At 35.1% G+C, this 23,048-nt stretch overlaps 1 protein-coding gene across 2 annotated transcripts; it reads left to right on the top strand.

Annotated features, from left to right (window-relative positions):
• Window positions 1–337: 337 nt before the first annotated feature.
• LOC111025245 (PIN domain-like family protein) lies at window positions 338–15,606 on the top strand. Of its 2 annotated transcripts, none has more exons than XM_022303086.2 (10): window positions 338–494; window positions 808–1,001; window positions 1,105–1,170; window positions 1,310–1,415; window positions 1,708–1,750; window positions 1,851–1,923; window positions 6,239–6,326; window positions 14,318–14,374; window positions 14,453–14,531; window positions 15,274–15,606. In XM_022303086.2, the coding sequence occupies exons 2-10, from the start codon at window positions 931–933 to the stop codon at window positions 15,285–15,287; spliced, it is 597 nt and encodes a 198-aa protein (XP_022158778.1). In that variant the 5' UTR covers window positions 338–494; window positions 808–930; the 3' UTR covers window positions 15,288–15,606. The 2 variants fall into 2 exon arrangements, with proteins under 2 accessions (XP_022158778.1, XP_022158779.1); XM_022303087.2 differs by having other exon boundaries at window positions 345–494; window positions 795–1,001.
• The last annotated feature ends 7,442 nt before the right edge of the window (window positions 15,607–23,048 follow it).

The raw sequence follows: 23,048 nt of genomic DNA on the forward strand, positions 1-23,048 counted from the left end.
ATGTGATTTGTCTCTTAATGGTCATTAAATGTATATTAAAAAACTCTAAACAGGACGGCGACGATGTGACTATCTCTTAATAACATGCATATTAAAAAACTTTTATATCCTTTAATAATTATTAGATATAAATTGTCAAAGCGAGTATAACTCAACGGTAATTGACATCTATCAATCGAGATGTTGTGAGTTCGATCCCTCACCCACATATTGTATTGAAAAAAATTATTGGATATGGATCCGAGGTATTTTAATAATTTATCTTTCATAAATCCATATTAGAAACATTGTAGCGGCCACGTTTAATAATTTATGGGCGGTTTCTGTAATTTTTTATTTTAGAAATACCAATTCAAAATTTTCAAATACTAAATTTTAAACCCTAATTTCTATTTCCCCTCCTTCCTCTTCAATTCTCAGTCTTCCTTCTGCTGCGCCCCACCCCATCCCACCATACTGCCGCCGCCCGCCGAGCGTTACTGCCGCCGACGACGGTGAGTTTCTGTCTCCTTCTTTTACGCATTCTCCTTCTCTTGCGTTTTCTTTCATGATGGCGGAGTCTCGCTCCTTCTCTCAGTCTCAATCACGGTGAGCTTGACAATGAAATTGCTGATTTTAACATGTGATTTCATGGGATTATTACGAAGAAAAAACAATTAATTGTAGAAATAACAACAAATTTGTTGATTTTAGCGTATATGTTGACGCATATTGTTCGTCATTTACACCACTTTTTTTTAGTTTTTTAGTTTTTGGGTTTCATATAAATGATTTGTAAGTTGTTTACTTGTTAGCAATGCTTTGCAGATAGTGGACCAAGTTCTCCTCTAAGGTTCAAAGCATTTGCATTGCATCTGAGAAAAACGAGGAGAATTTAGACTGCCTTTTGGTGGCACAACTTCTGTTATTGTTCGTCCTTCAATCCACAAGATGGGAAAGGCCAAGAAAGGACCCAAATTTGCAGTCATGAAGAAGATGGTCACATCAAAAGCAATTAAGAAGTATGCCTTTCATTTTTTCTTTTCAATTGACAACTTTATAATAATATTTTTTTAAATAAATATTTTTTGATTATGTTTATTTTGTTCTTGTTACCTATCTCAGCTATAAGCAAGAGGTATTGAATCCAAAAAAAAAAGATCTTACCAAGGAGAATCTTCCAAGAAACGTGTAAGAAACTTGTTGTGCTGATTATTTTCTGCTTATTCTTTTCACTAAATTTTCTAAGTTATTAATTATTATTGAACATATTTTTTGTTTTCGACTTGTTGGCCATTAATAATTCATGCTTTTGTCGCTGTTAATTCAGTCCAAATGTCCCTTCGGCACTTTTCTTCAAGTACAACACTGCTTTGGGGCCACCTTATCGGGTTTTGGTAGATACAAACTTCATCAATTTCTCCATCCAAAACAAAGTGAGTGCTTCAGTGTTAATGAGAATATACTATATTATAACTTTCTGATCCCTGAGGAAATGTAAAGCATATTATATTATGAATATTTTTATGGATGATTTTAAAGTATATTTTCTCAATGGTTTCAACCAACAGGTGATTATTGGTAGTAAATTATTTTCTTTCAAATAATTGTATTTCTCCTCATCAATTTTCGTAATGATGAGAAAGCACTACGTCACACTAGTAGAAAGAAGGATGAAAATTTCTGTTTACATAATGACTGAAGTGGTCTCTTTCCTTACTGGTGCAGTTGGACTTGGAGAAAGGAATGATGGACTGTTTATATGCTAAATGTAAGTTGCACATTTATGGGAAAATTTTATTTTGAGAACCCAAAATATGAAAAGTTATGTTCTACTTGGACATGTGTGCTTATTTGTTATCATATTGTAGGCACTCCTTGTATAACAGATTGTGTGATGGCTGAGCTTGAGCGATTAGGTCAGAAGTATCGTGTTGCTCTTAGGTAAATTCAAGTTTCTTTGTTATTAGAATATGGATTCTATCCCTTCATTTGTTGGTACTATATACATGTATGTTCAGATGCTGTTGGAGTTGGTCTGGAGTTGGGTGATATTGTGTGTCTGTGTGTCTTTTCTTTCTTTTTTTTTTCCTTTTAAATACCCATCTTTGATTTTGTCGTCAAGAGAAATACCAACAACTTATAATAATTTGCAATTCAAGCACTAATAAAAAAGTAGATTGAAGACTTCAGAAAGCTAAAAGCAATTCCATTATTATAATGAAAAGAAAGTAAAGATGTAAAAATTTCTTGACTCCTCTCCCTGAAAATTTCTCAAGAAAATTCCAACTCAACGTTAATCCAAATAGTCTTAGCTTTACCCTTGATTTTTGAGCCGGTAAAGCCTGCTGCTTTGATTTAGATCCCACGCAAGGCTGCTGCTTTGATGGAGAAAAATCCTAAGAAGAACCTCATTTGGACTGGAAAAGGCTTGAAGGTTGGACTCATCTCATTAGTTGTACCATTGTCCCTTTGAGCTCTGAGGAAGGAGGTCTTCAGTTGGGCAATCTTCTTCAGTTGAAGAATGTGACATTGTTGTTGTCCGAGTGCATTTGGAACTTTATATTGGAGGAGGTCCTAGTGTACATAATTGTGGTTAGCCAGTATGGTTACAGATTTGGAGTCTGGTTTACAGACAGAGAAGGGTATTAATGGTAGGAGTCCATGGAACTTTATTTCTGCCTTATGTTTAAAGTGGGAGATAACAGGGAGATCTTTTTGTGGGAAAACAGCTGGGCTATGGATCAACTGCTTATGAGCGAGTACGTTTCCCAGATTATACTTGGTGCTCACTGTCTAACTCCTGAAAAATAAAACAGAATAAGAAATCAATCTCAATCAGCCAGTCTTTGAATGGATTTGATAGGATGCAGAATATCCAGTTTAGGCACCACTTGAACGGTGTGGAGTTGGTGGAGTGAGTTGTATCGTTACAGATTCTTCAAATGTTGGGTTATTTACATTTCGGATTCTTCAGAATCTGGAAAGTTTGGGTGAGTTTACTTTCTGAACTCTATTCTCTAGGTTGGTTTCCGAGAAGGCCTTATTTCTGAATCCTTATTTAAAGCAATCCGGAATACAAATTACCTCAAGGAAGTTAATTTGTTCCATTTGGTCTCTGACCTTGGGAGGTTGGAACCATTGCAGAATCCAAAGAAAGATCTGATATCTGATGTAGCATCTTTCTCCCAACTTCTATACTATCTGCAACAAGAACAGTTAAGATAATGAGCATTTTTGTCTGATTATTCCTCTAGTTGCTGATCAAGGCTTCTAATAGTGTTTCACTTCAGTTTGTGCTTCTTGAGTTACTGTCTAACGTGCTGAAGGGATGGAAAATATGCTTTGTTGGCTAGAGGAAGGATTATTTTTATTTTTATGAACAAGAAACAAACTTCTGATTGAATTAATGAAAAGGAATGAAAATGTTCAAAGATACAAACTCTCGAAAGAGTGAAAAAGAGGAAGGATTATTTAGTGTGGTGAACTCTATGTTTGGAAGCTAAGAAGCACGGACACGGACACGACAAGACACGGCGATACGTCAATTTCTGAAAAACTAGGACACGGACACGCTGGGGATACGTTATTTATTTATTATTTTTTTTAGGATATAGGTAAATTTAACATAAAAATGCTAAATATACTTCGCTAAAAAACATAAATGTTAAGTAAATTTATTGGGTTGAAGATGTACCCACTAAAAAGCATAAAAATAGTAAATGTAATCCACCAAAAAAAATCCTAGAGAAGGATTTGAATTTGATTATTGGGTCGAAGTTGTCATCCTAATTTAGTAAAACATATTCTACTCCAGTTTAATTCATATGAAATTAGGGAAAAAAGGAAGTAAAACTAAGAATAGAGCTTATTTAATTTAACTCACACAAACAGAAGGGTGGGTCACTAGGTAGCGTTTTAGGGTTTTTTTTTGTAGTTTAAGTTTTTGAGATTTCAGCCAAACTTCTTGGACTTCCAAAATTGGGCTAAGGAAACAATATTTTTTTATTTGGCGTGTCCCTCCCGTGTCCAAAACGTGTCCCCACGTGTCTGAAATTAAAATAAAAAATTTAATATTCGGACACTTTAAATTGCGCGTCGGACACGTGTCCGGAGCGTGTCCGGACGTATCCGTGTCCGACACAGACACTCCTCCTTTTTTGCCATGTCCGTGTTTTATAGTTTGGAAGATTTGATTAGGAAAGCCCAAAGAACTTTGGAGGGTGGAGGGCAAAATCAACATTTTGAAGTTGGCCTCCTCTTGAGTACTCTATTTTTTGATTTTTTTCTTCGGAGGAAATCCAAGCTTTCTCGGCTCTTGGAATCCAGTTCTAACAGAAAAATTGCTTCATTTATACAGGAGGCAGGCTCAATTTGATGAGCTCAGTTCTCCTAATTTGACTAATTGCCTTAATTTAAATTTTGGTCGAGGTTGTTAATATCCTAGATGAAGTCTTCAAAAACAGTGTGGAAAGGTGTGGAAATGGTAACATTCGTTTGGTGCACTGGAGTTCTAATTAAAGAAATCTCTTCTTTTATAAAGGAGGCAGGCTCAATTTAATAAAAGTTCATTTCTCCTAATTTGACTACATATTGCCTTTATTTAAAATATCGGTCGAGGTTGTTGATATCTTAGATGAAGTCTTCAAAAACATTTTGTAGCAAAGTGTGGAAATGATAGTACTCATTTGGTGAACTGGAAAATTGAATATCTTCCATCGTAAGGGAAGGAGGCTTAGGAAGTGGTTGTATAAAAGAAACAGAGCTCTCATTTCTTATTGGCAATGAGATTTTGTTATGGTAAAGAGCCTTTTAGATGAACTAGTGCTGACAGTTACATTACAAGTAGCCAAGTAGGAGAAGCCCATGACCTTTATTTTGAGTTGGAAATAAATCTCTTCTGTTAAATTTGCAACATACTTTCTCCCTCGGTGTGAAGGCTTTCTTGAAGAATGAGGAGTCTTTGGATAATTAGATCATTTGTTTCTCCACTATTAATTTGCTGCAAATTGGTTGCATCGTTTGTTCAAGGAATTTGGCATATGGGTTTGTCTGTCAAGTTGGATTGGGGATTTGATTGTGGAAAGTCTTGCAGGCTTTAGATTTAAGAACAAAGCCAAGGTTTTATGGAATTGTGCAGAGTGTTCTTGTTGCCTTTCTGGAAAGAGAGGAATCATAGGGTTTTTGAAGATAGCGCCAATACAGGGAAGATTTCTTGGAATAATGAACAATATACTTCATCACTGGTGGTGTGCTAATAACAAAAAAATCTTTTGTAACTTTAGCCTCCTCACGATCTTGTATGATTGGAAGGCTGTTCTGTAGTTTTTGTGGGGGTTTCCTCTACATCTACCCCTGCCTTTAGGTTGTTCAACCTATTTTTTTTCTCTTATCCAAAAAGAAGAAACATTTATTCTAATCTCTGAGGCTCCTTTGCACTTTATGCTTCCTAGGCGAGGCTATGCAATTTGACCATTTTTAAAGGGGCTTCGGTTGGACATTGCTGGAAAGAAACATGAATTAACTGGGACTTCACTTTTAGGAGAAGGCTTGTTGATTGAAGACCTGTGGAATGGATTCCCCTCAAGGTCTTTGTGGAAAGTTCCTCTAGGAGGCAAGGTCAAGATCGAAGAATTGGAAACTTGGGGTTTCTAGCAACATCTGGTGCAAATCCTTTCTTACCAAGCCTGCGACCAATTTGGTTGCTGTCTGCAAATGTAAGGGGAGGCCTCCTCTAAGAAATCAATTTTTTCCTTTGGTCAGTGGCTAAGGAGGCATTAATACTCAAGCAAGAATCTAAATGAAATATTCTAATTTTTCTTCTTTTCCTAGTGAGTTGGTTTATCCTCTGAAAAGGTAGCCATGAGTAGGTGGACTACCTTTTTTCGCACCTAGTGATGATAGTGTCCTGTAGTTAACCAACAGCCTTTTGGTTTATTTGTGCAATCCCTATAGTTTGCAGGTGACTTTGGAACAACTCCTTCATGAACACCCTTTTAGAAGTAAAGCCATATCTTTGGCTGAAAGCGGTGAAAGCTTTCTTTTGGAAATTATGGATGGAAAAAAATAAGTTAGCTTAAAAAATACTTTCTGATGGAAGATGATCTTTCTAGGAATCGTACTGTATTCGAGGCCTGAGGCCTCTCCTTGATGTTCTCTTGTCGTTTTTGTGAATACTTCCTTTTTAGAGAAGTAGCCGCTTGTTCTCTTCTTCTGTATCTCTCTGTTGATACTGATTACTATTTTTGGACTTGAGCAGAATAGCTAAGGACCCACGTTTTGAGAGACTACCCTGTACTCATAAAGGAACCTATGCTGATGATTGCCTTGTTGAAAGGGTGACTCAGGTGAGAACTCGAGGCTTTTTGTATGTGTATGTGGTTGCGTACGTAGACTTTGTTTCCATTTTCATGTATCATTTCCTTTTGAGCTTCTAAATATATTAACCATCTAAATATATTTTTTTTGGTGTTGGGGGGGGGGGGGTGGATTCTTGGGAAGGTGGTCTCATGCAGCATCTTTAGAATTAACTATTCTTCCTTTGTAATTTTTGCCACTATGGACATTTGTGCAACTTGGCCACCGGCATACTTGAACATGTTGTAGACGTGTTGAAGCATGTGAAAGCTGCTAAAAAAAAGGAGAAAGCAAACGTGTTTGTTTAACATTTGACAAATATATATATATTTTTTACGCATTGAAGCAGTTATATATATATATTTTGTGCATTGAAGCAGTTCTAATTAATAGTTCTTTTTGGTGATGTACATAAAGAAAATATGGATGATATGACAAATGTTGGTCGAAATGGAACTTTATGTCTCATGTAGTTGTTTGTGTATAGTTAGTTACAGTATGGTTTATCATATTTGTTAGCTTGTCAACAATTTTTCTGAAAGATAATCAACATTGTATCAAGTTATTAGTAAAAACAATATTACAAAAAAACATAGGAAGAATTAGGTACCCTGGCTAAAAGATCTCATGTTGGATAAGATTCAAAGTAAAAGGATTATTACAGAGACAACTAGTGGAATGAAGTTGAAGTGGATGGAGGAGTGAAAGATGCTCCATGCCCCCCCCCCCCCCCCCCCCCCCCCCCCATCTGTAGCCTTCCACACCCTGAACTGTAGCATCACACCATCTCCCACATGGCCCTCCCTCCTCCTCCAAACCCCATCACCATTGATAGAAAACACTTTTCCATTACCATCGACCATAGATATAGAGGCAGTAGAGTTCGTATCACTGAAACCACCAAAGACAAGGCCTGCCTTTTTCATTTCCCTTCACTGGTCTTCCATTGCTGTTTTCTCCACCCTTCTTTCATCCCCTCTAAACCACAAATTCTTCAAGGAAACTCGCATCGATGAACATACCATTTGGGTTGAAAAGACTAGTAACCTCAAAGGCACCCTTGCAAAGATTGCAAAGCTGGATAATAACGACGGTCTTACCAAACTTCTGATAACCATTGGTGAGGAAAGGATAGGCTGGAAAGCTTTTTATAGACTTCTCCACGAACCCCCCAAACAAAACAACACTTCAATACTACACCAACCACCCCTGGACAACCTAGCTCATCCATGGCTTTTGGCCCCTTGACCTATCGCGATGCCATTTAAAAAGGAAAACAGAAAGTTAACCCACTACCTATTCCACCTTCGGTACAGCAGCACAGAAGGAACCCGCAGCCAAACAACATGGCTGTTTATGAGGAAGCAGACTTACAGCTGGAATCCTCCATTGTAGTCATCAGGCGTTTCTTCCACGACGATTGGTTTAAGATAACTAGAGCCCTTCAAACACATATTAGCACTCTTTGTACTTTTAACCCTTTCACTGCTGACAAGGCCCTCCTTCGGTGTGAGAACAGAGAACAAGGAAACATTATATGTCAGTTAACGGATTGGCATCAAGTAGGCGACACCCAGCTGAAATTCTTGGCATGGAACGAGCTCGACCCATCCCATCCCCCCTATAGTCCCATCATAGGGTGGTTGGATAAAAATTCGCAACCTTCCTTTGGATCTTTGGGATAAAAAGACTCTGAGTTTCATTAGGGGATTCCTGTGGAGGCTACTTGGAAACAGCTAAGAAGACTCTATCCAGACTTGATTTGCTTCAGGCGACAATTAGGATAAAATCCAATCCTTTTGGTTTTATCCCCGGAGAAATATGGATTACAACCGCCTTTTCCACACAACTGAAGGTGCTTATTGACCCTTTCCATGAGGTCGAACAATACCTGGGATTTTCAGCCAGAATACATGGAGCTTTGCCGATCAGAATGTCCTCCGATCATCCTTCTGGGATGGGCACTGATGTCCTTCTAGGATTGTGCCCAAAATTTTCTATTTTGGAGAAAGACAGCAGACCTACCTCGGAAAGTCGCCTTGTTTTCACCTCACCTCGTACAAGCCCTGACACGCATGAACCTCAAAGTCCATCTTTATCACCTTTTGACAGCAATCCCTTGAGCCTAGTGCCGTTGACTGACACCCCTGCAACTTTTGATTTCCATCCTGCTGACATACGACATCCTCAAAGTCCTATCACTTCTGTACCTCTGCATATCACAGGCACCTCTCTTTCCTCGACTGCCACCCTTGCTCTACACACTCAACCTCCCCCGCTTTCACTTTACCCCTACCCAACACCTACTCTGACCCCCTTCCCCCCCAAAATCCTCTTCCTCACCCTACCCTCCTCCTTGAGGACCCAAAATTAGCCGTTAATATCGCTTAAAAAGAAACCTACCTTGCTTTGGGCACAAAACACTCCACCAACCCCCCAAACTTCTCTCACCCGAACTTCTCTCAGACTCCGACCAATGTATCTTTAGCCCCTACCCGCTCTCTATCGAACCCCCTTCCCCAACTTTCTCCTCTCATCTGATCGGGGGCCCTGCTCCTCACCCATTTGCATCGGGCGTTTCACACACATCCCTCTTTCCCTTTGATCCTGCTGTTCACCCTTCATCCTACCTACAGGTGGTAGTTCCATGGCTCGACACTATGGGCATGGGCATTTTCCCCATCCCCACAAACTCTCAAAAAAGGCTACATCCACCCAGAAGGAATTCGGGGGAATCAGGGAGCTCGCGGGTCTTACTTCCTCCATCAACTACGACAAGCACAAACCAAAACAAGGCGGGTCTTTCTCTGTTAAATGATTTTCCTCTCCTGTAATGTTAGGGGTCTTGGCTCCTGGAACAAGAAAGCTCTGATAAAGACTCTCATCAATAAGCAAAATCCCACCATCGTTATCCTCCAAGAAACCAAACTTGAAGTGGTTGATCATCTGACTATTAAATCATTATGGAGCTCTCGGGACATTGGCTGGACAACCCTAGATGCATCAGGCACATAGGGGGTATCCTTATCATGTGGAATGATCCTTCTTTTCAGGTATCTGATGTTACTTTGGGGCTCTACACATTATCCATTTTTCTCACCCTTCTAGATGGCTCCAATTTCTGGCTAACAGGTGTTTATGGCCTATCAACCTCCGAGGACAACCTCCGAGGACAAGCCAGCTTTCTGGAAAGAGTTGACCGACCTCTCCTTCCTCTACACTGATTTCTAGCTTCTTGGGGGAGATTTCAACTCTGTAAGATAGTCACATGAGAAATCAACCTACCACAGACCTACCAGAAATATGCACCAATTCAACTCCTTCATCGAACAAGCTGCTCTACAAAATCTCCCTCTGACAAACGGTCTTTTTACATGGTCGAATTTTAGGGACCCCCTACTCTCACATTGATTGAAAAATTTTTAGCTACTAATGATTTTCTTTTGAAATTCCAGAATGCATATGTCAAAAGGCTCAATCGACCAACTTCAGATCACTATCCTCTTCACCTTTCTTTCGACATGTCTAGATGGGGCCCCTCTCCTTTCTGGTTTGAAAATGCATGGTTGCAACATCACTCCTTCCCTCCACTGATTGAATATTGCTGGAAAAACATCCCTCTCAGAGGCTGGCCAGGCCATGGCTTCATTATGAAATTTAAGGGGTTGAAAACAGTGATCAAAACATGGAGCAACTCTACTTTTGGAAGCATCACACAACAAAAAAACCAGCTAACAACAGAGATAGGCATTCTGGATAATCTAGAAGAGGAAGGGCTCCTAAGCACAATACAACATACCCAGCGGAAATCTATTAAGACTCGTCTCCTAGAAGTGGTGGCAATGGAAGAAACTCTTTGACGTCAGCGTTGTAAATCCAAATGGCTTCACGAAGGTGATATCAATACATCTTTCTTCCATTGCGTTGTGGCTTTGAAGAGGCGGAAGAGCACCATTACTGAAATTCTCTCCTCAGATGGTTCTAGCCTCATTGAAGAGAAGGACATCGAGAAAGAATTTCTCTCTTTTTTTGACAGGTTATACTCCAAGAAATATAGACAGAGATTTCTCCCACATCCCATGGATTGGAGCCCCATATCTCATCATCAAAGCATAGAGATTGAGCAACCATTCACTGAAGAGGAGATTTGGCATGTGATCAAAGAGTTAGGCACAAACAAATCTCCTGGACTGGATGACTTCACTGCTGAATTCTACAAAAAATTTCGGAACATTCTCAAGGGCGATATTATGAGAGTGTTCTAAGACTTTTTTAAGAATGAGATTATTAATGCAAGCCTCAATGAAACCTACATATGCCTCATTCCCAAGAAGCTTGATACTAAACAGGTAGGGGATTATCTGCCTATAAGCCTCATTTCATGCCTCTACAAGATTATTGCTAGGGTCCTTTCTGAAAGATTAAAACGACTGCTGCCACACACAATCACAAATGTGCAATCTGCCTTTGTGGCTGGGAGACAAATTCTCGATGCATCTTTGATTGCCAATGAGCTCATTGAAGTTTGGGAGAGACGCCAAAAGAAAGGAGTGGTAGTGAAGCTGGACATTGAAAAAGCCTTCGGTAGTGTAGATTGGGAATTTCTTGATGCTGTCCTAGAGGCTAAAAGGTTTGGAACTACTTGGAGAAAATGGATTCAAGGTTGTGTATCTTCAGCAAACTTCTCCATTATAATCAATGGTTGTCTGAGAGGAAAAATCATCGCTTCTAGAGGCTTTCGGCAAGGTGACCCTTTATCACCCTTTCTCTTTATTTTGATTGCCGATGTGTTCAGTCGTCTTATGTCACAATCAGCTCACCACAACCTCATAAAGGGGTTTGACCTGGGCAACAACTTCTTGAACATACACCATCTACAGTTTGCGGACGACACTATCATTTTCTCCACATATGAAGACGCCGCCCTCAATAATTTGTTCAACATCAACCGATTTTTCAAAGAGGCATCTGGGCTTAAAATCAACCACCAAAAATCAGAAATTCTGGGAATTAATCTATCCGGCAGTGAGCTTGCAGCCCTAGTGTCACAATCGCACCTTTTCAAAGCAGCTCGAGCGATTGTGCGGCACTTGCTCTAGCTCAAACGAGCAAGTCAGCCGGGAAAAACTGTAAGTTGTGGACAATCTCGGTCGTGGGTCTAGCCTCCGCTCACGTTTTAGGAGAAAATTGGTTTTAGAAAACGTGAGAGAGAAAAATAGTTGAAAACATCTTTAAAACAAACATTGTAGACATTGGATGCAAGAAAGCTTTGATTGCAAGAAAGTATACAACACTTGGTCGGAGGGAGGTTTGATGACTACTTGGTCCCCCCTAAGGTACATTATAAGGCATTTTTGGTGTGGCAGGTGTAGACGTCCTAAGTGGCGAGGAGTCACTCGGTGGCCTACAGGGCCCGTGTGAACTCCGATTGGCTTGAAATTTGGCGTGCTTACATATCTTACTAATACACACCTAGTTCCAAAGCCGCTCGGCCAAAATCCACCTACAACCCCAAAAACCCGATACAAGAAAATTACACTAGAAAGCTTTAAAGACATGAAAGGAAAGCGAGTGGTGAGGATGGTTTGGACATGCGGCCATGGGTAACACACCTTGGACAAGCATGCCCACAACACCTAGCATCCAGGTTCAATTGCAAAGAGGGATCTTGGCCTACTCTTTATCTCAGTCTGCCTTTACACGGTAAGCCAAAATCCCTCACCTTTTGGGACCCAATGGTTGAGAAAGTGAAGAAAAGATTACTCTCATGAGAAACTCCTACGTCTCTAAAGGTGGTAGACACACGCTTATACAAGCTACTCTTGCAAATCTCCCTACCTACTACCTCTCTCTCTCTTCCCTTTGCCATCTAAAGTTGCTAACACCTTAGATAGCCTCTTTAGAAACTTTCTTAGGAAGGGCAACAAAGAAACTAATGGGATGCACCTAGTCAAGTGGGATACTACACAGCAGCCGATTTTGGAGGGGGGATTGGGCCTGCCCACCTTGAAATGAAAAACAAAGCGATGTTGGTCAAATGGATTTGGAGATACACTAAAAAGTCGAAGGCTTTGTGGCATGATGTGATCGAAGCAAAGTATGGAATCTCTTCTTGGTCCCATAAACCTATCACAACCTCTCTCCCGACAGGAAAAGGCCTTGGAAAGTGATTCTCAAGACCCAGAAATTGGTTTTCGATAGGCTGGCTTACAAAATCCAAAATGGTAGCTCATTCTGGAAGGTCCCCTGGTTGGTCAATGAGCCCTTGGAACACCACACACCCCTTCTCTTCGCCTTATCCATGAAAAAGGATGCTTCTGTTCGGGATATTTGGTCTGTGGACAACAATTGCTGGAATTTGAGGTTGAGAAAGAAGGTAAAAGATGCTGAAATTATAGAATGGGCAGCCTTCTCACACGAGCTTTCATCTGTTCACCTATCCACAGAGATGAACATTTTAACATGGAAACTTGAACCAAACGGCATCTTCACCACTCGCTCCCTCATAAAAGACCTCACACAACTTTGCTCGTATTCTCCAAGGCATCTGTATGAAGGCATATAGAGGGACACATATCCTAAAAAGGTGAAATTCTTCCTTTGGGAACTTAGCCATCGAGCTATCAACATCGGTGACAAACTACAAGAAGAATGCCCTATATGGCTCCCTCCCCCCATTGGTGTGTGATGTGTAAATCTAACAATGAGACCCAACAGCACCTCTTCGTCTCCTGTCACATTGCAACCAATTTTTGGAACCTCTTCCTTAGCACTTTTGGATGGGACACTACTTTGCCAATGGATCCCCCTCTCCTCCTTGAAGCTACTCTAATAGGACACCCATTTGGAAAAGAGAAAGCTCTTCTTTGGCAGAACTTTATGCGAGCATTCCTTTGGATCACTTGGAGAGAACGCAACCAACGCATCTTCAGTGACAAAACCTAAGAAGCACGGACACGGACACAGACACGGACACGACAGGACACGGCGATACGTCAATTTCTAAAAAACTAGGACACGGACAAGCTGGGGATACGTTATTTATTTATTATTTTTTTTAGGATATAGGTAAGTTTAACATAAAAATGCTAAATATACTTCGCTAAAAAACATAAATGTCAAGTAAATTTATTGGGTTGAAGATGTACCCACTAAAAAGCATAAAAATAGTAAATGTAATCCACTAAAAAAATCCCAGAGAAGGATTTGAATTTGTCAAGTAAATTTATTGGGTCGAAGATGTACCCACTAAAAAGCATAAAAATAGTAAATGTAATCCACTAAAAAAATCCCAGAGAAGGATTTGAATTTGATTATTGGGTCGAAGTTGTCATCCTAATTTAGTAAAACATATTCTACTCCAGTTTAATTCATATGAAATTAGGGAAAAAAGAAAGTAAGAATAGAGCTTATTTAATTTAACTCACACAAACAGAAGGGTGGGTCACTAGGTAGCGTTTTAGGGTTTTTTTTTTTTGTAGTTTAAGTTTTTGAGATTTTAGCCAAACTTCTTGGACTTCCAAAATTGGGCTAAGGAAACAATATTTTTTTATCTGACGTGTCCCTCCCGTGTCCAAAACGTGTCCCCACGTGTCTGAAATTAAAATAAAAAATTTAATATTCGGACACTTTAAATTGCGTGTCGGACACGTGTCCGGAGCGTGTCCAGACGTATCCGTGTCCGACACAGACACTCCTCCTTTTTTGCCGTGTCCGTGTTTTATAGGACAAAACTCTCCCTTTTGATAATTTTTTTGAAAGTCATTACATGGTGTAAATCCTCCCCTATGTTTCACGACTATAGCTACATTTCCCTATTAGCTAATTCGGAGTGCTTTCTAATTTCATACATCAATGAAATTGATTCTTACACAAAAAAACAAAAAAAAAGTTGTAGTGGATGGAGTGAACTAAATGCTGCATTGTTTTAGTTATTTTTAAATTGTTTTGATGCTTTTAATTAAACTTTTCTTTTTTGCAGCATAAGTGTTATATCGTTGCTACTTGTGATCGAGATTTGAAGCGTAGGATTCGCAAGGTATTATCAAACAATGATAGTTGGCAGGCAACATAGGACATTAGGTTTAGATACGGTAACTGGCTTATTTTCTTGCAGGTTCCTGGTGTACCAATCATGTACATAACTCGGCATCAATATTCAATTGAGCGGTTACCCGAAGCAACAATTGGAGGAGGTAGGCTAAACATATTTAACTCATACAATAATGTTATCTTTTAGAATAAACTGTCCTGCAATGTTGTGCATCTTGATGTATCTTAATTTATTGGAATTGTAACTTCTAAATGTTAAGTTCGGTTCGTAAGTCCCTTTTAATTCAAAATAAACTGCCATGGCTTTAAATTCTCTACCTGGGATATTAATATTTTATGACTATTAAATAAAAGCTATTTGGTCTAGTAGTATTTGTTTTGAACTTCTTAAACATTGAGAAGCTGAGGGGTATAACATTTGTGGGACTCTCCCAAGGGGCAGGTCAGTTGGTAAGGGTCTCAAGTTTGAATCTTCTTATGAGCTTAATACAAAAGAGCTCATAAAAAAAATCTTTGATATTTCCCGGATTTGGGCCTTGGGCCGGCACAGATGGCCTTAAGTATAGGGGAGCAAAGCTCCAACTCCCAGTTCTAATAAAATATTTGAGGGACTATTATGGACACTATTGTGGTATAAAATTTTCTTTAGGTGCTGATATGCCCCCTTTTTTAGGATGAGTTATGGGGTTTTCAATGTTTTTCTTTTTTGCTAATTGATTTTACAGCTATTTTAAGTATTTAGTGACTGAACATTTGTAGTTAGAACAATTTTCTTGGGTGGTTTGGAAGAACGTAGTAGTTTACTCCTTGGAAGTTGAAGGTCCAATTTAAAATGTTTTGAAGAGTGTTATTAATATTTGACATTGGTTTTAATTGTTGATGCAGCTCCAAGGATGTGATTATGACAAAAGAAAGAAGACTTGAAGAGGTTTTTTCTCCCACCAACAAAATCTCTATAAGATTAAATTTAAAGAAAATATTAGGAGGTCTTGTTATCATGTAAATTATTTGGCATTAGGTGCTATTGTGTTGTCTCATTCTTTTTCAATTGTTCAACTCTCCTTGGGATTCGGTTTTCGAGAAAAGGTCCAATCCTTTAATATCATGATTGGGTGATGGGATAGCATCCCACCTTATCTTGATTGGTAGGCACAATCGCTTGAGTCTAGTTAATGAGTGGAGGAATAACTTTCAATGAAAAATTTTCTTTAGCAATCAGCGATCGGTACTCCTTTCTTGTCTTCTTTTCATCTCAAGTGGTTCTGCATACTGTTTAATGTTAAGGTTAATGCTGTATTTATACGATGTTAGATAGTAGATTTTTTTCTTAATGTATGTTGAAAGAAAGTTTCTTTTTCTTGAAAGTTTTAGAAGAGTTTTGAGAGTGTTTTCATCCAAAGAACTACCATCAAAAGTTTCTACTATATAAACTAATGTTATTAAGGGTTCCTGTTGACCCCTCGATGTTTATTTAAGCCAGACTTCTATAGACAATTAAAATTGGACAAAAGAAATTAAGTTGAGGAAAGTGGGTAGAGAAACTAGTGAGAGTATGTATCTTGTAATAAAGTGTGTATAAGATGTGGGTTGTCTTCTTCTTTTTTTTTTTTTTTTGAGGTTGAAGATTTGAGTTGTTAAGAGTGAGACTGTTCTTACAAACTACGGTGGTTTTTTTTTTTGATATTTTCAGCATGATTTGTTTTTTACTCACATGCTTCTTAGAAAACAGTAATTTATGATTGAGAAAAAAAAAAGTGCACCTTCATGATATGAGTGGTGACCATCAATTCTTTTAAGTTTTTCTTAATCGTGTTTACATGGTTTCAAGATCTTTATTTGGATGTGGTATTAATTTATTCGTGTATTTTTTTGAATTACGATAACATAGTGAAGGTCCTTGTTTGAACAATACTGTTTTGGAGCCGTAGGATTCATTTAGATGAAGGGACCACCTCAAATTTGGGAATCTCATTCCCTAAAAAGGGGTCATCTCATCCCTTTCGTAATGAAAATTTTGATTCTCTGTTTATCAAATTGTAGGAAAGTAATCAAGGACTCACTTCAAACTTTGAAATTCCATTGCATGAAAAGGGGTAATCCCATTATACTCCTACAATCCCATCAATCTCATTCCTTATTCCGTGGATCCCACATATATATTATAATTAATGTACCTCTTTTACTCTCTCTCATCTATGGATTAAATCCATATAATTTTTAATTAGTTTTTAATACTTTTATAATTTCTTCTCCATTTATACTCCCATTTTTATTAATTGATGGTATTTTATTATATAATATTAATATTAATTAATATCAATAATTTTTTAAATAGATATTATTACTTTTAAATATTAGAATAGTAAAACTTAATAATATGTTTTATTAAAGTTTGGTTGTTCTACTAAAAATATTTTATTTGATGTAATTTTATTTTAATTATTCATTATGTATTAATATTAGATAAATTGTTATAATAAGAAATATTTACTATCAATAATATAGTAATAAATTAAATTAATATTTATTATTATTGTAATTTAAAAAAGATTATCACAATAATATATTTGTACAGCAGAAAGGGGTATATTAGTAATTATCCTGTATCTGATTCCGATTCCGATTCCAGACAGTTTTAGTAAACAACATCAAAGGAATTCTGATTACGATTCCAGAAAATTTCTCGTAAAAATAACATTATGATTCCGATTGATTTTCATTACAATTTCTTTCTATTAGGATTGCGGTTAAGTAAACGTGGCCTTAATTTACTACATTTACCCCTTCCACCTCATCTATTAATGATCCATAACTTATTTTTATTAATTATTTTATACTTTTATTAATTTTATTCATTTATACTACTAATAATTTTTCTTCTAATAAAAATTTATACAACTTTTATGAGATAAACGTAATTTTATTATAAAATATTATAAATTAATTTTATAATATTTATAATATTAATTAATATTTTATTTTAATTTGTTATTAATTAATCTCAATTGATTTTTAAAATATATCTCATTATTATTAAATATTAGAATAATAAATTTTAATAATGTTTTGTATTAAATGATGGCCGTTGTAACAAAAAAAAAATTAGTTTATGTAATTTATTTTAACTATGCTTTCATTTTTTATTTTACTTTGTTATAATTAATTAATATCAATAAAATATAATTCATTATTATTAAATACTAGAATAATAAAATTTAATAATATTTGATATTAATGATGGTTGTTCTAATAAAAAGTATTTTAGTTGATGTAATTTTATTTTAATTATTTACTTTACTTTGTTATTAATAATTATTATTAATAAATAATTTTAAATATAATTTATTATTATTAAATATATATATATATATTTTGAAATGTATTATTATTAAATATTAGAATAATAAAATTTAATAATATTTTATATTAAATGAAGGTTGTTCAAATAAAAGAAAGTATTTTAGTTAATGCAATTATATTTTAATTATGAATTATTTATTAATATTATATAAAATATTATAATAATAAACTATTCACTATCAATAATACAGTAATAAAATAAAATATATTATTATTTAATTACAAAAATTGGAACAATAATGATTTTGTAATAAGCTAGAAAGAAAGAAGGAAGGGTATACTAGAAATTATTATATATTTGATTTCGATTCCGATTTCAAACAGTTTTAATAAACAGCATCAAAAAAATTCTGATTCCGATTCTAGAAAATTTTTGATAAACAAATCAAACTAATAACATTTCTATTCCGATTGATTTTCATTTCCATTGATTCCGTTCCGGTTCTTGGTAAGTAAACATGAACTTAGTTTAAGGTTTGAAAAGATGCCCATAAATAGCAAATGTCTAATAGTAACATGTATGAGAATAATGTTATTTGAAATTAAAGATTATTGTATTTGATCATGCATACGAATGCTAATTTTATGAGAATAAATGATGTTTATATATATATGTTTATGAAATTCATCGCCACGATATTTTAGTTAATGAGCAAATCAAAATTAGTCCTAATAAATTAATTGATTATAAATAACTAATTTTAATATTGAAAAATAAATTATTATACTAAATTAGTGTAATTAATTATATGTTAAGATATTGTTAATTAATTAACTAATTAGTAATTTTAGAAAATAAGTAGTTGCATTCATTTAATAAAAATATTTCAGTAAAAATGAATTAAGTATGTATTTTAATAAGTTAACAAATAATTATTAATTTATTATAAATAAGTAATTAATTATATTAGTTCTGGTACATTATTAGTTAAAAGCATATATATATATATATCTATATATATTATTTTCATGTTTAACCTTATAAACATCGTACTAATTAAATAAGGGTATAAAAAAAAATCTTTATCCATTCCTATCTTCTGATCCCTTATACCAAACGACCCTTTAAAAGTCTTTATTCCCAAATGAAATTGATTTTTTATTTTTATTATTTTTATTTTTTTAAATGAATCACAACCATGTGGCATGGTTGATAGATTCTCCACCACAATCTTTAGTATCAAATGGTGACCAAACAACTTAAGATTTGCAAATGCCTAAAAGTCAAAGTAAATGAGTGTAGAAAATAATTTATATGGTCACTAACCAAAGTAGCATTTATAGACAAAGGAAAATAGTGTTGCAGCGGTCTTCTTACGTTATCATTAGTGGCTCTCATATATTCACGGATCAACTTTACCAGGTTGGCCAAAGTTGGAAGTTCAAAACTCTACCCCACATATTATTTAACTTAAAAAAATATATATATTTGTCACCGTTGGCATGAAAATGACTATAAAGTATATTCAATAAGAAGCCTTCGATGGGAGGTTGAGTGTTGAGTGGGGCGTTCATATACGATCCTGTGGTGAGGGTTGTGTCAGCTCGTAATGATCTTATCTCAAATCTTTCAAGTACTTTTGACTTGGTTATAAAGATGGCATCCCGAACATTCTCCCAAAGTTATATCCTATATTGGACTTAAGTTCTCACACTTCGCTTTTGACTACACTTAACATGTCTCGTACAAATGAAGATATTGTTCTTCACTTATATATTCATGATTTTTTTATATCGGACATCATTCATCCCAGCTTTGTCCTAGTGGCATTGTTTGTGCAATATCGTTGGTAATAATTATTAATGATATTACTTTGCATTGTTTATATCATGTAGACCCAAAAGTAGAGATGTCATATATAATCCATTAAGATAAATGTATATGGTAAGAATAGGATTGTCATTCTCTACACCTTATTAAAGTGTAATTTCTTAATAGAAATATTATAAGTAGCTTTTCTTTCCATTGCACTTAAATACATGGTTTATTTTAGGGTGATTTAAAATTTTAGTCAATATATTTTAATCGGTCAATCTAATTGATTATAATGAAACAACTAATCCACCAATATATCTCATAATAACTGCTGATTCGTAAATTCGATATTAATCAAGTTTACTTGTTTAATTTCGTTCTTCAATAAAAGCTATTCCTAGTATAGGACCAACCCAAGAATTTAGAGCAGTCCACACTCAGGGAAGGAAAGAGACCAATCAATGCAAACATGTGTTGGAGGCGATTTTCAACACACATGTGACACATATTGATTGGGTAATTGAAGTTATTCCACCTGACTTTCAGTGATAAGCTTCAAGTTTCACCACCTTAGTTTCGTCTCTTACGATCGAGGCGACGCCTAGCGTGGCCGAGCTGACCAAGCTTCCTTGAAAGTCTTGTTCCCATTTATTGGTTGAACTGACTATCTTCATTTCGGCCCAACCCCAATCTCCGACAGACTCCACGACAACACGCCATGATTCATGGCCACCTTAACAAGTTGTTGAGGCCTTCTTGGGGACATTATCGGGATAATTGCTTATAAATAGAATCCATTTACCTTATTTTCAGGTAAATGAACACTCAATTCTCTCTTGAGTTTAGTTCGTTCAGCTAGTGACTTTAGCATCAGAGTGTGTTCTGTTTTGCAAGTTCCTTGCTCAACCTATCTTCAATTCATCCATTGAGTCATCCTCAATCTGGGCTGAGGTTCGCAAAGTTGATCAATTTTGTGATCAAAGTACAACTTCTACTATCTACGGAGTGTCTATCATGGTATCCACACAATATTTTTTTCTTTATAAATTAATTATTCAATGTTGCGTCATTTTTTAAACCTTGTTTTACGCAGTACTTAGAACAAAATTTAGTATTCACATAAACATATTCATTGTTAGTCATATCAGCAATAATAAAGAACGATGGGACATTGAATAATTATTCATACTGTTTCAAAAAAAAAAATTATTCATAAATGGAAACTCGCAAGGTAGGGTATGAGAAAATTTCCCATATTATAGGTATAAATGGGCCCCCCAAAGGGCCCACCAAACTTATCTTAACGATCTCAACAATTTCGCATTAGGCCCGTTTTGGGCCCACTGAATTTAGTATTTGTTTATAGAAAGCATTTGGGCCCACTCAGTACCAAATGTTGTTTTCAGGTCCATTTCAACATTTGGTGAGATTTTGAATGTTGAATTTCTTTTCCTCACATCATCTCTTAGCCACAATTTTTTTCCCTTTGTGATTGCAATTTCATTTTCTCCCTTTATCTCCGAATACATATTTCTCATTTTTAGAAAGCGAGGGCCGCACTCGCTCAATTTCGTGGCTACCTTTAATATGCCGGTTTCTTTTCTATCCATTCAATTTTTTTCCTTTTTTCTTTCTTTTTATTTATTTAAAATCTCAAAAAGACAAGAAAATCTTTTAGACGCTGTTTGAAATTAAGAGACGGGATGAGAATAAGAAGAATGGCAGTAAGGGTAAAGTTGTCATACATGATCGAGTCATTATTCGCTACATATTCGTCATTTTCTTTCCATTTTGCTACCAAAATAAATATAAACACAGTTTTTTTAAATGAATAAATAAAAATGTTTTCGTGGTCTTGTATACAGTTTTTATTTTTTATTTTATTTTTATTTTAAGATGTTTTTATTTTAAGATGAGATGGTAAGATAGTAAGCTACACTAGTTTTATAATTATTTTGAATTTTTTTAAAAAATATTTTCTTAGGTTTATAAGATTAGAAATAAGAATGAATTGTTGTCATTCTAAAAGTCGCTTCTTCTGTCTTTATATATATTTATTAATTTAATTTATTTCTAACCAATTAATTTAAATTGGTTAATTTTGTTTAAAATTACATTTATAATCAATAAAACTACATTAAAAGTACTTTATTAAATTAACCTATTTAATTATTCCATTTACTATTAATTGGTTGATTAAAATATACACACAATTCATTTTTATTAATGAAAATTAATTAATATATAATTATTTATATTTCAAGGATTAATTCCATAAAATGTTCTCAAAGTCAGAGTCCATAAAATAATATCATTATTTTCACATGCATCTAATGAAACCTTAAACTAAATAACCATTCGAAGATATTCGACTTACGAATAAGCTTGTGTCATTACAAAAGTCAAAGTCTATAATTGACATGTGAATTTGTTTTTCTTACCCTATAAATTTATTAATCTCACGTGTTATCTAGTACGTTGCTTATAAAAGCTCGTCTAATTATTTTATTATTATATACTAACTTTCATATATTTAGAATTGGTAAACTAAATATAGATTATATAAACTCAAAATTTTATATACAATGGTTGCTATTTTTTATATATTTTATTTTTGGTTAAAATATTATTTTAGTCTCTATACTTTTAATTTTTATTTATTTTGGTCTCTCTACTTTAAAAGTATGTATTTGGATCACTGTACTTTCAACTCAACTTTAGTTTATTTTAATCTTTGTATTTTCAAAACATTCATTTCGTGCCCTATATTTTAAAAAGTGACCACTTTAGTCTCTATTTGCAAAAATTTAACAAAAATTCTATATATAACTGAATTTTTAGTAATACAAAGTTATGGCTGCATTTCAAGAAATATGTTGAGTATAAGTATTGTGTTAAAATCATGATTAAAAAAATGAGATAAGAAATAAAATGAATGAACCAAACAATCACACTTTAAAACGTAAGAGAACAAATTGAACGTTGAAGTATATAGACTAAAATAAATAAAAGTTGAAAGTACAGGAAAGCAAAATAGACATTTTGAAAGTACAAAAATAGAAATTAACAAAAATTCGAAGTATAGAGGCCAAAATAGTATTTTGACCTTTAATTTTTATCACATAGATGACATATTATATTATCTATATTAACCTCTATATATTCCTCAACAAATCAGTTTTGATTTGAAAAGATATATATTTTTACCCTTCTATAAATCACATTAGACTCATTCTGAATGTTTTATCTACAAGTGCTCTTAAAGCAATAAAGTTAGAAACTTTATATTTTCTTCCAATGGTAATGCCTATATATTCAATGAGTCGATTCTACTAGAACTTGTCAGATTTGTCAATGAGAGCATAGTTTCATCGGTTGAGACACATATATCCAATCATGAAGTTTAGGATTTAAATTCATACCTCACATGTTGTATGACTCGCCGGAGAGCTCTTCTTCAACTTCTAAAGAAAAAGTGATCATGAATATCCACCTATACGTAGCTATTTTAAGAGTTTGATATCCGGAATAAGAGATGAAAATA

The sequence above is a fragment of the Momordica charantia genome, assembly GCF_013281855.1.
Source record: "Momordica charantia cultivar OHB3-1 chromosome 5 unlocalized genomic scaffold, Mcharantia_2.0 BLBB01000005.1, whole genome shotgun sequence".
In the NCBI taxonomy this organism is placed as follows: Eukaryota; Viridiplantae; Streptophyta; class Magnoliopsida; order Cucurbitales; family Cucurbitaceae; genus Momordica; species Momordica charantia.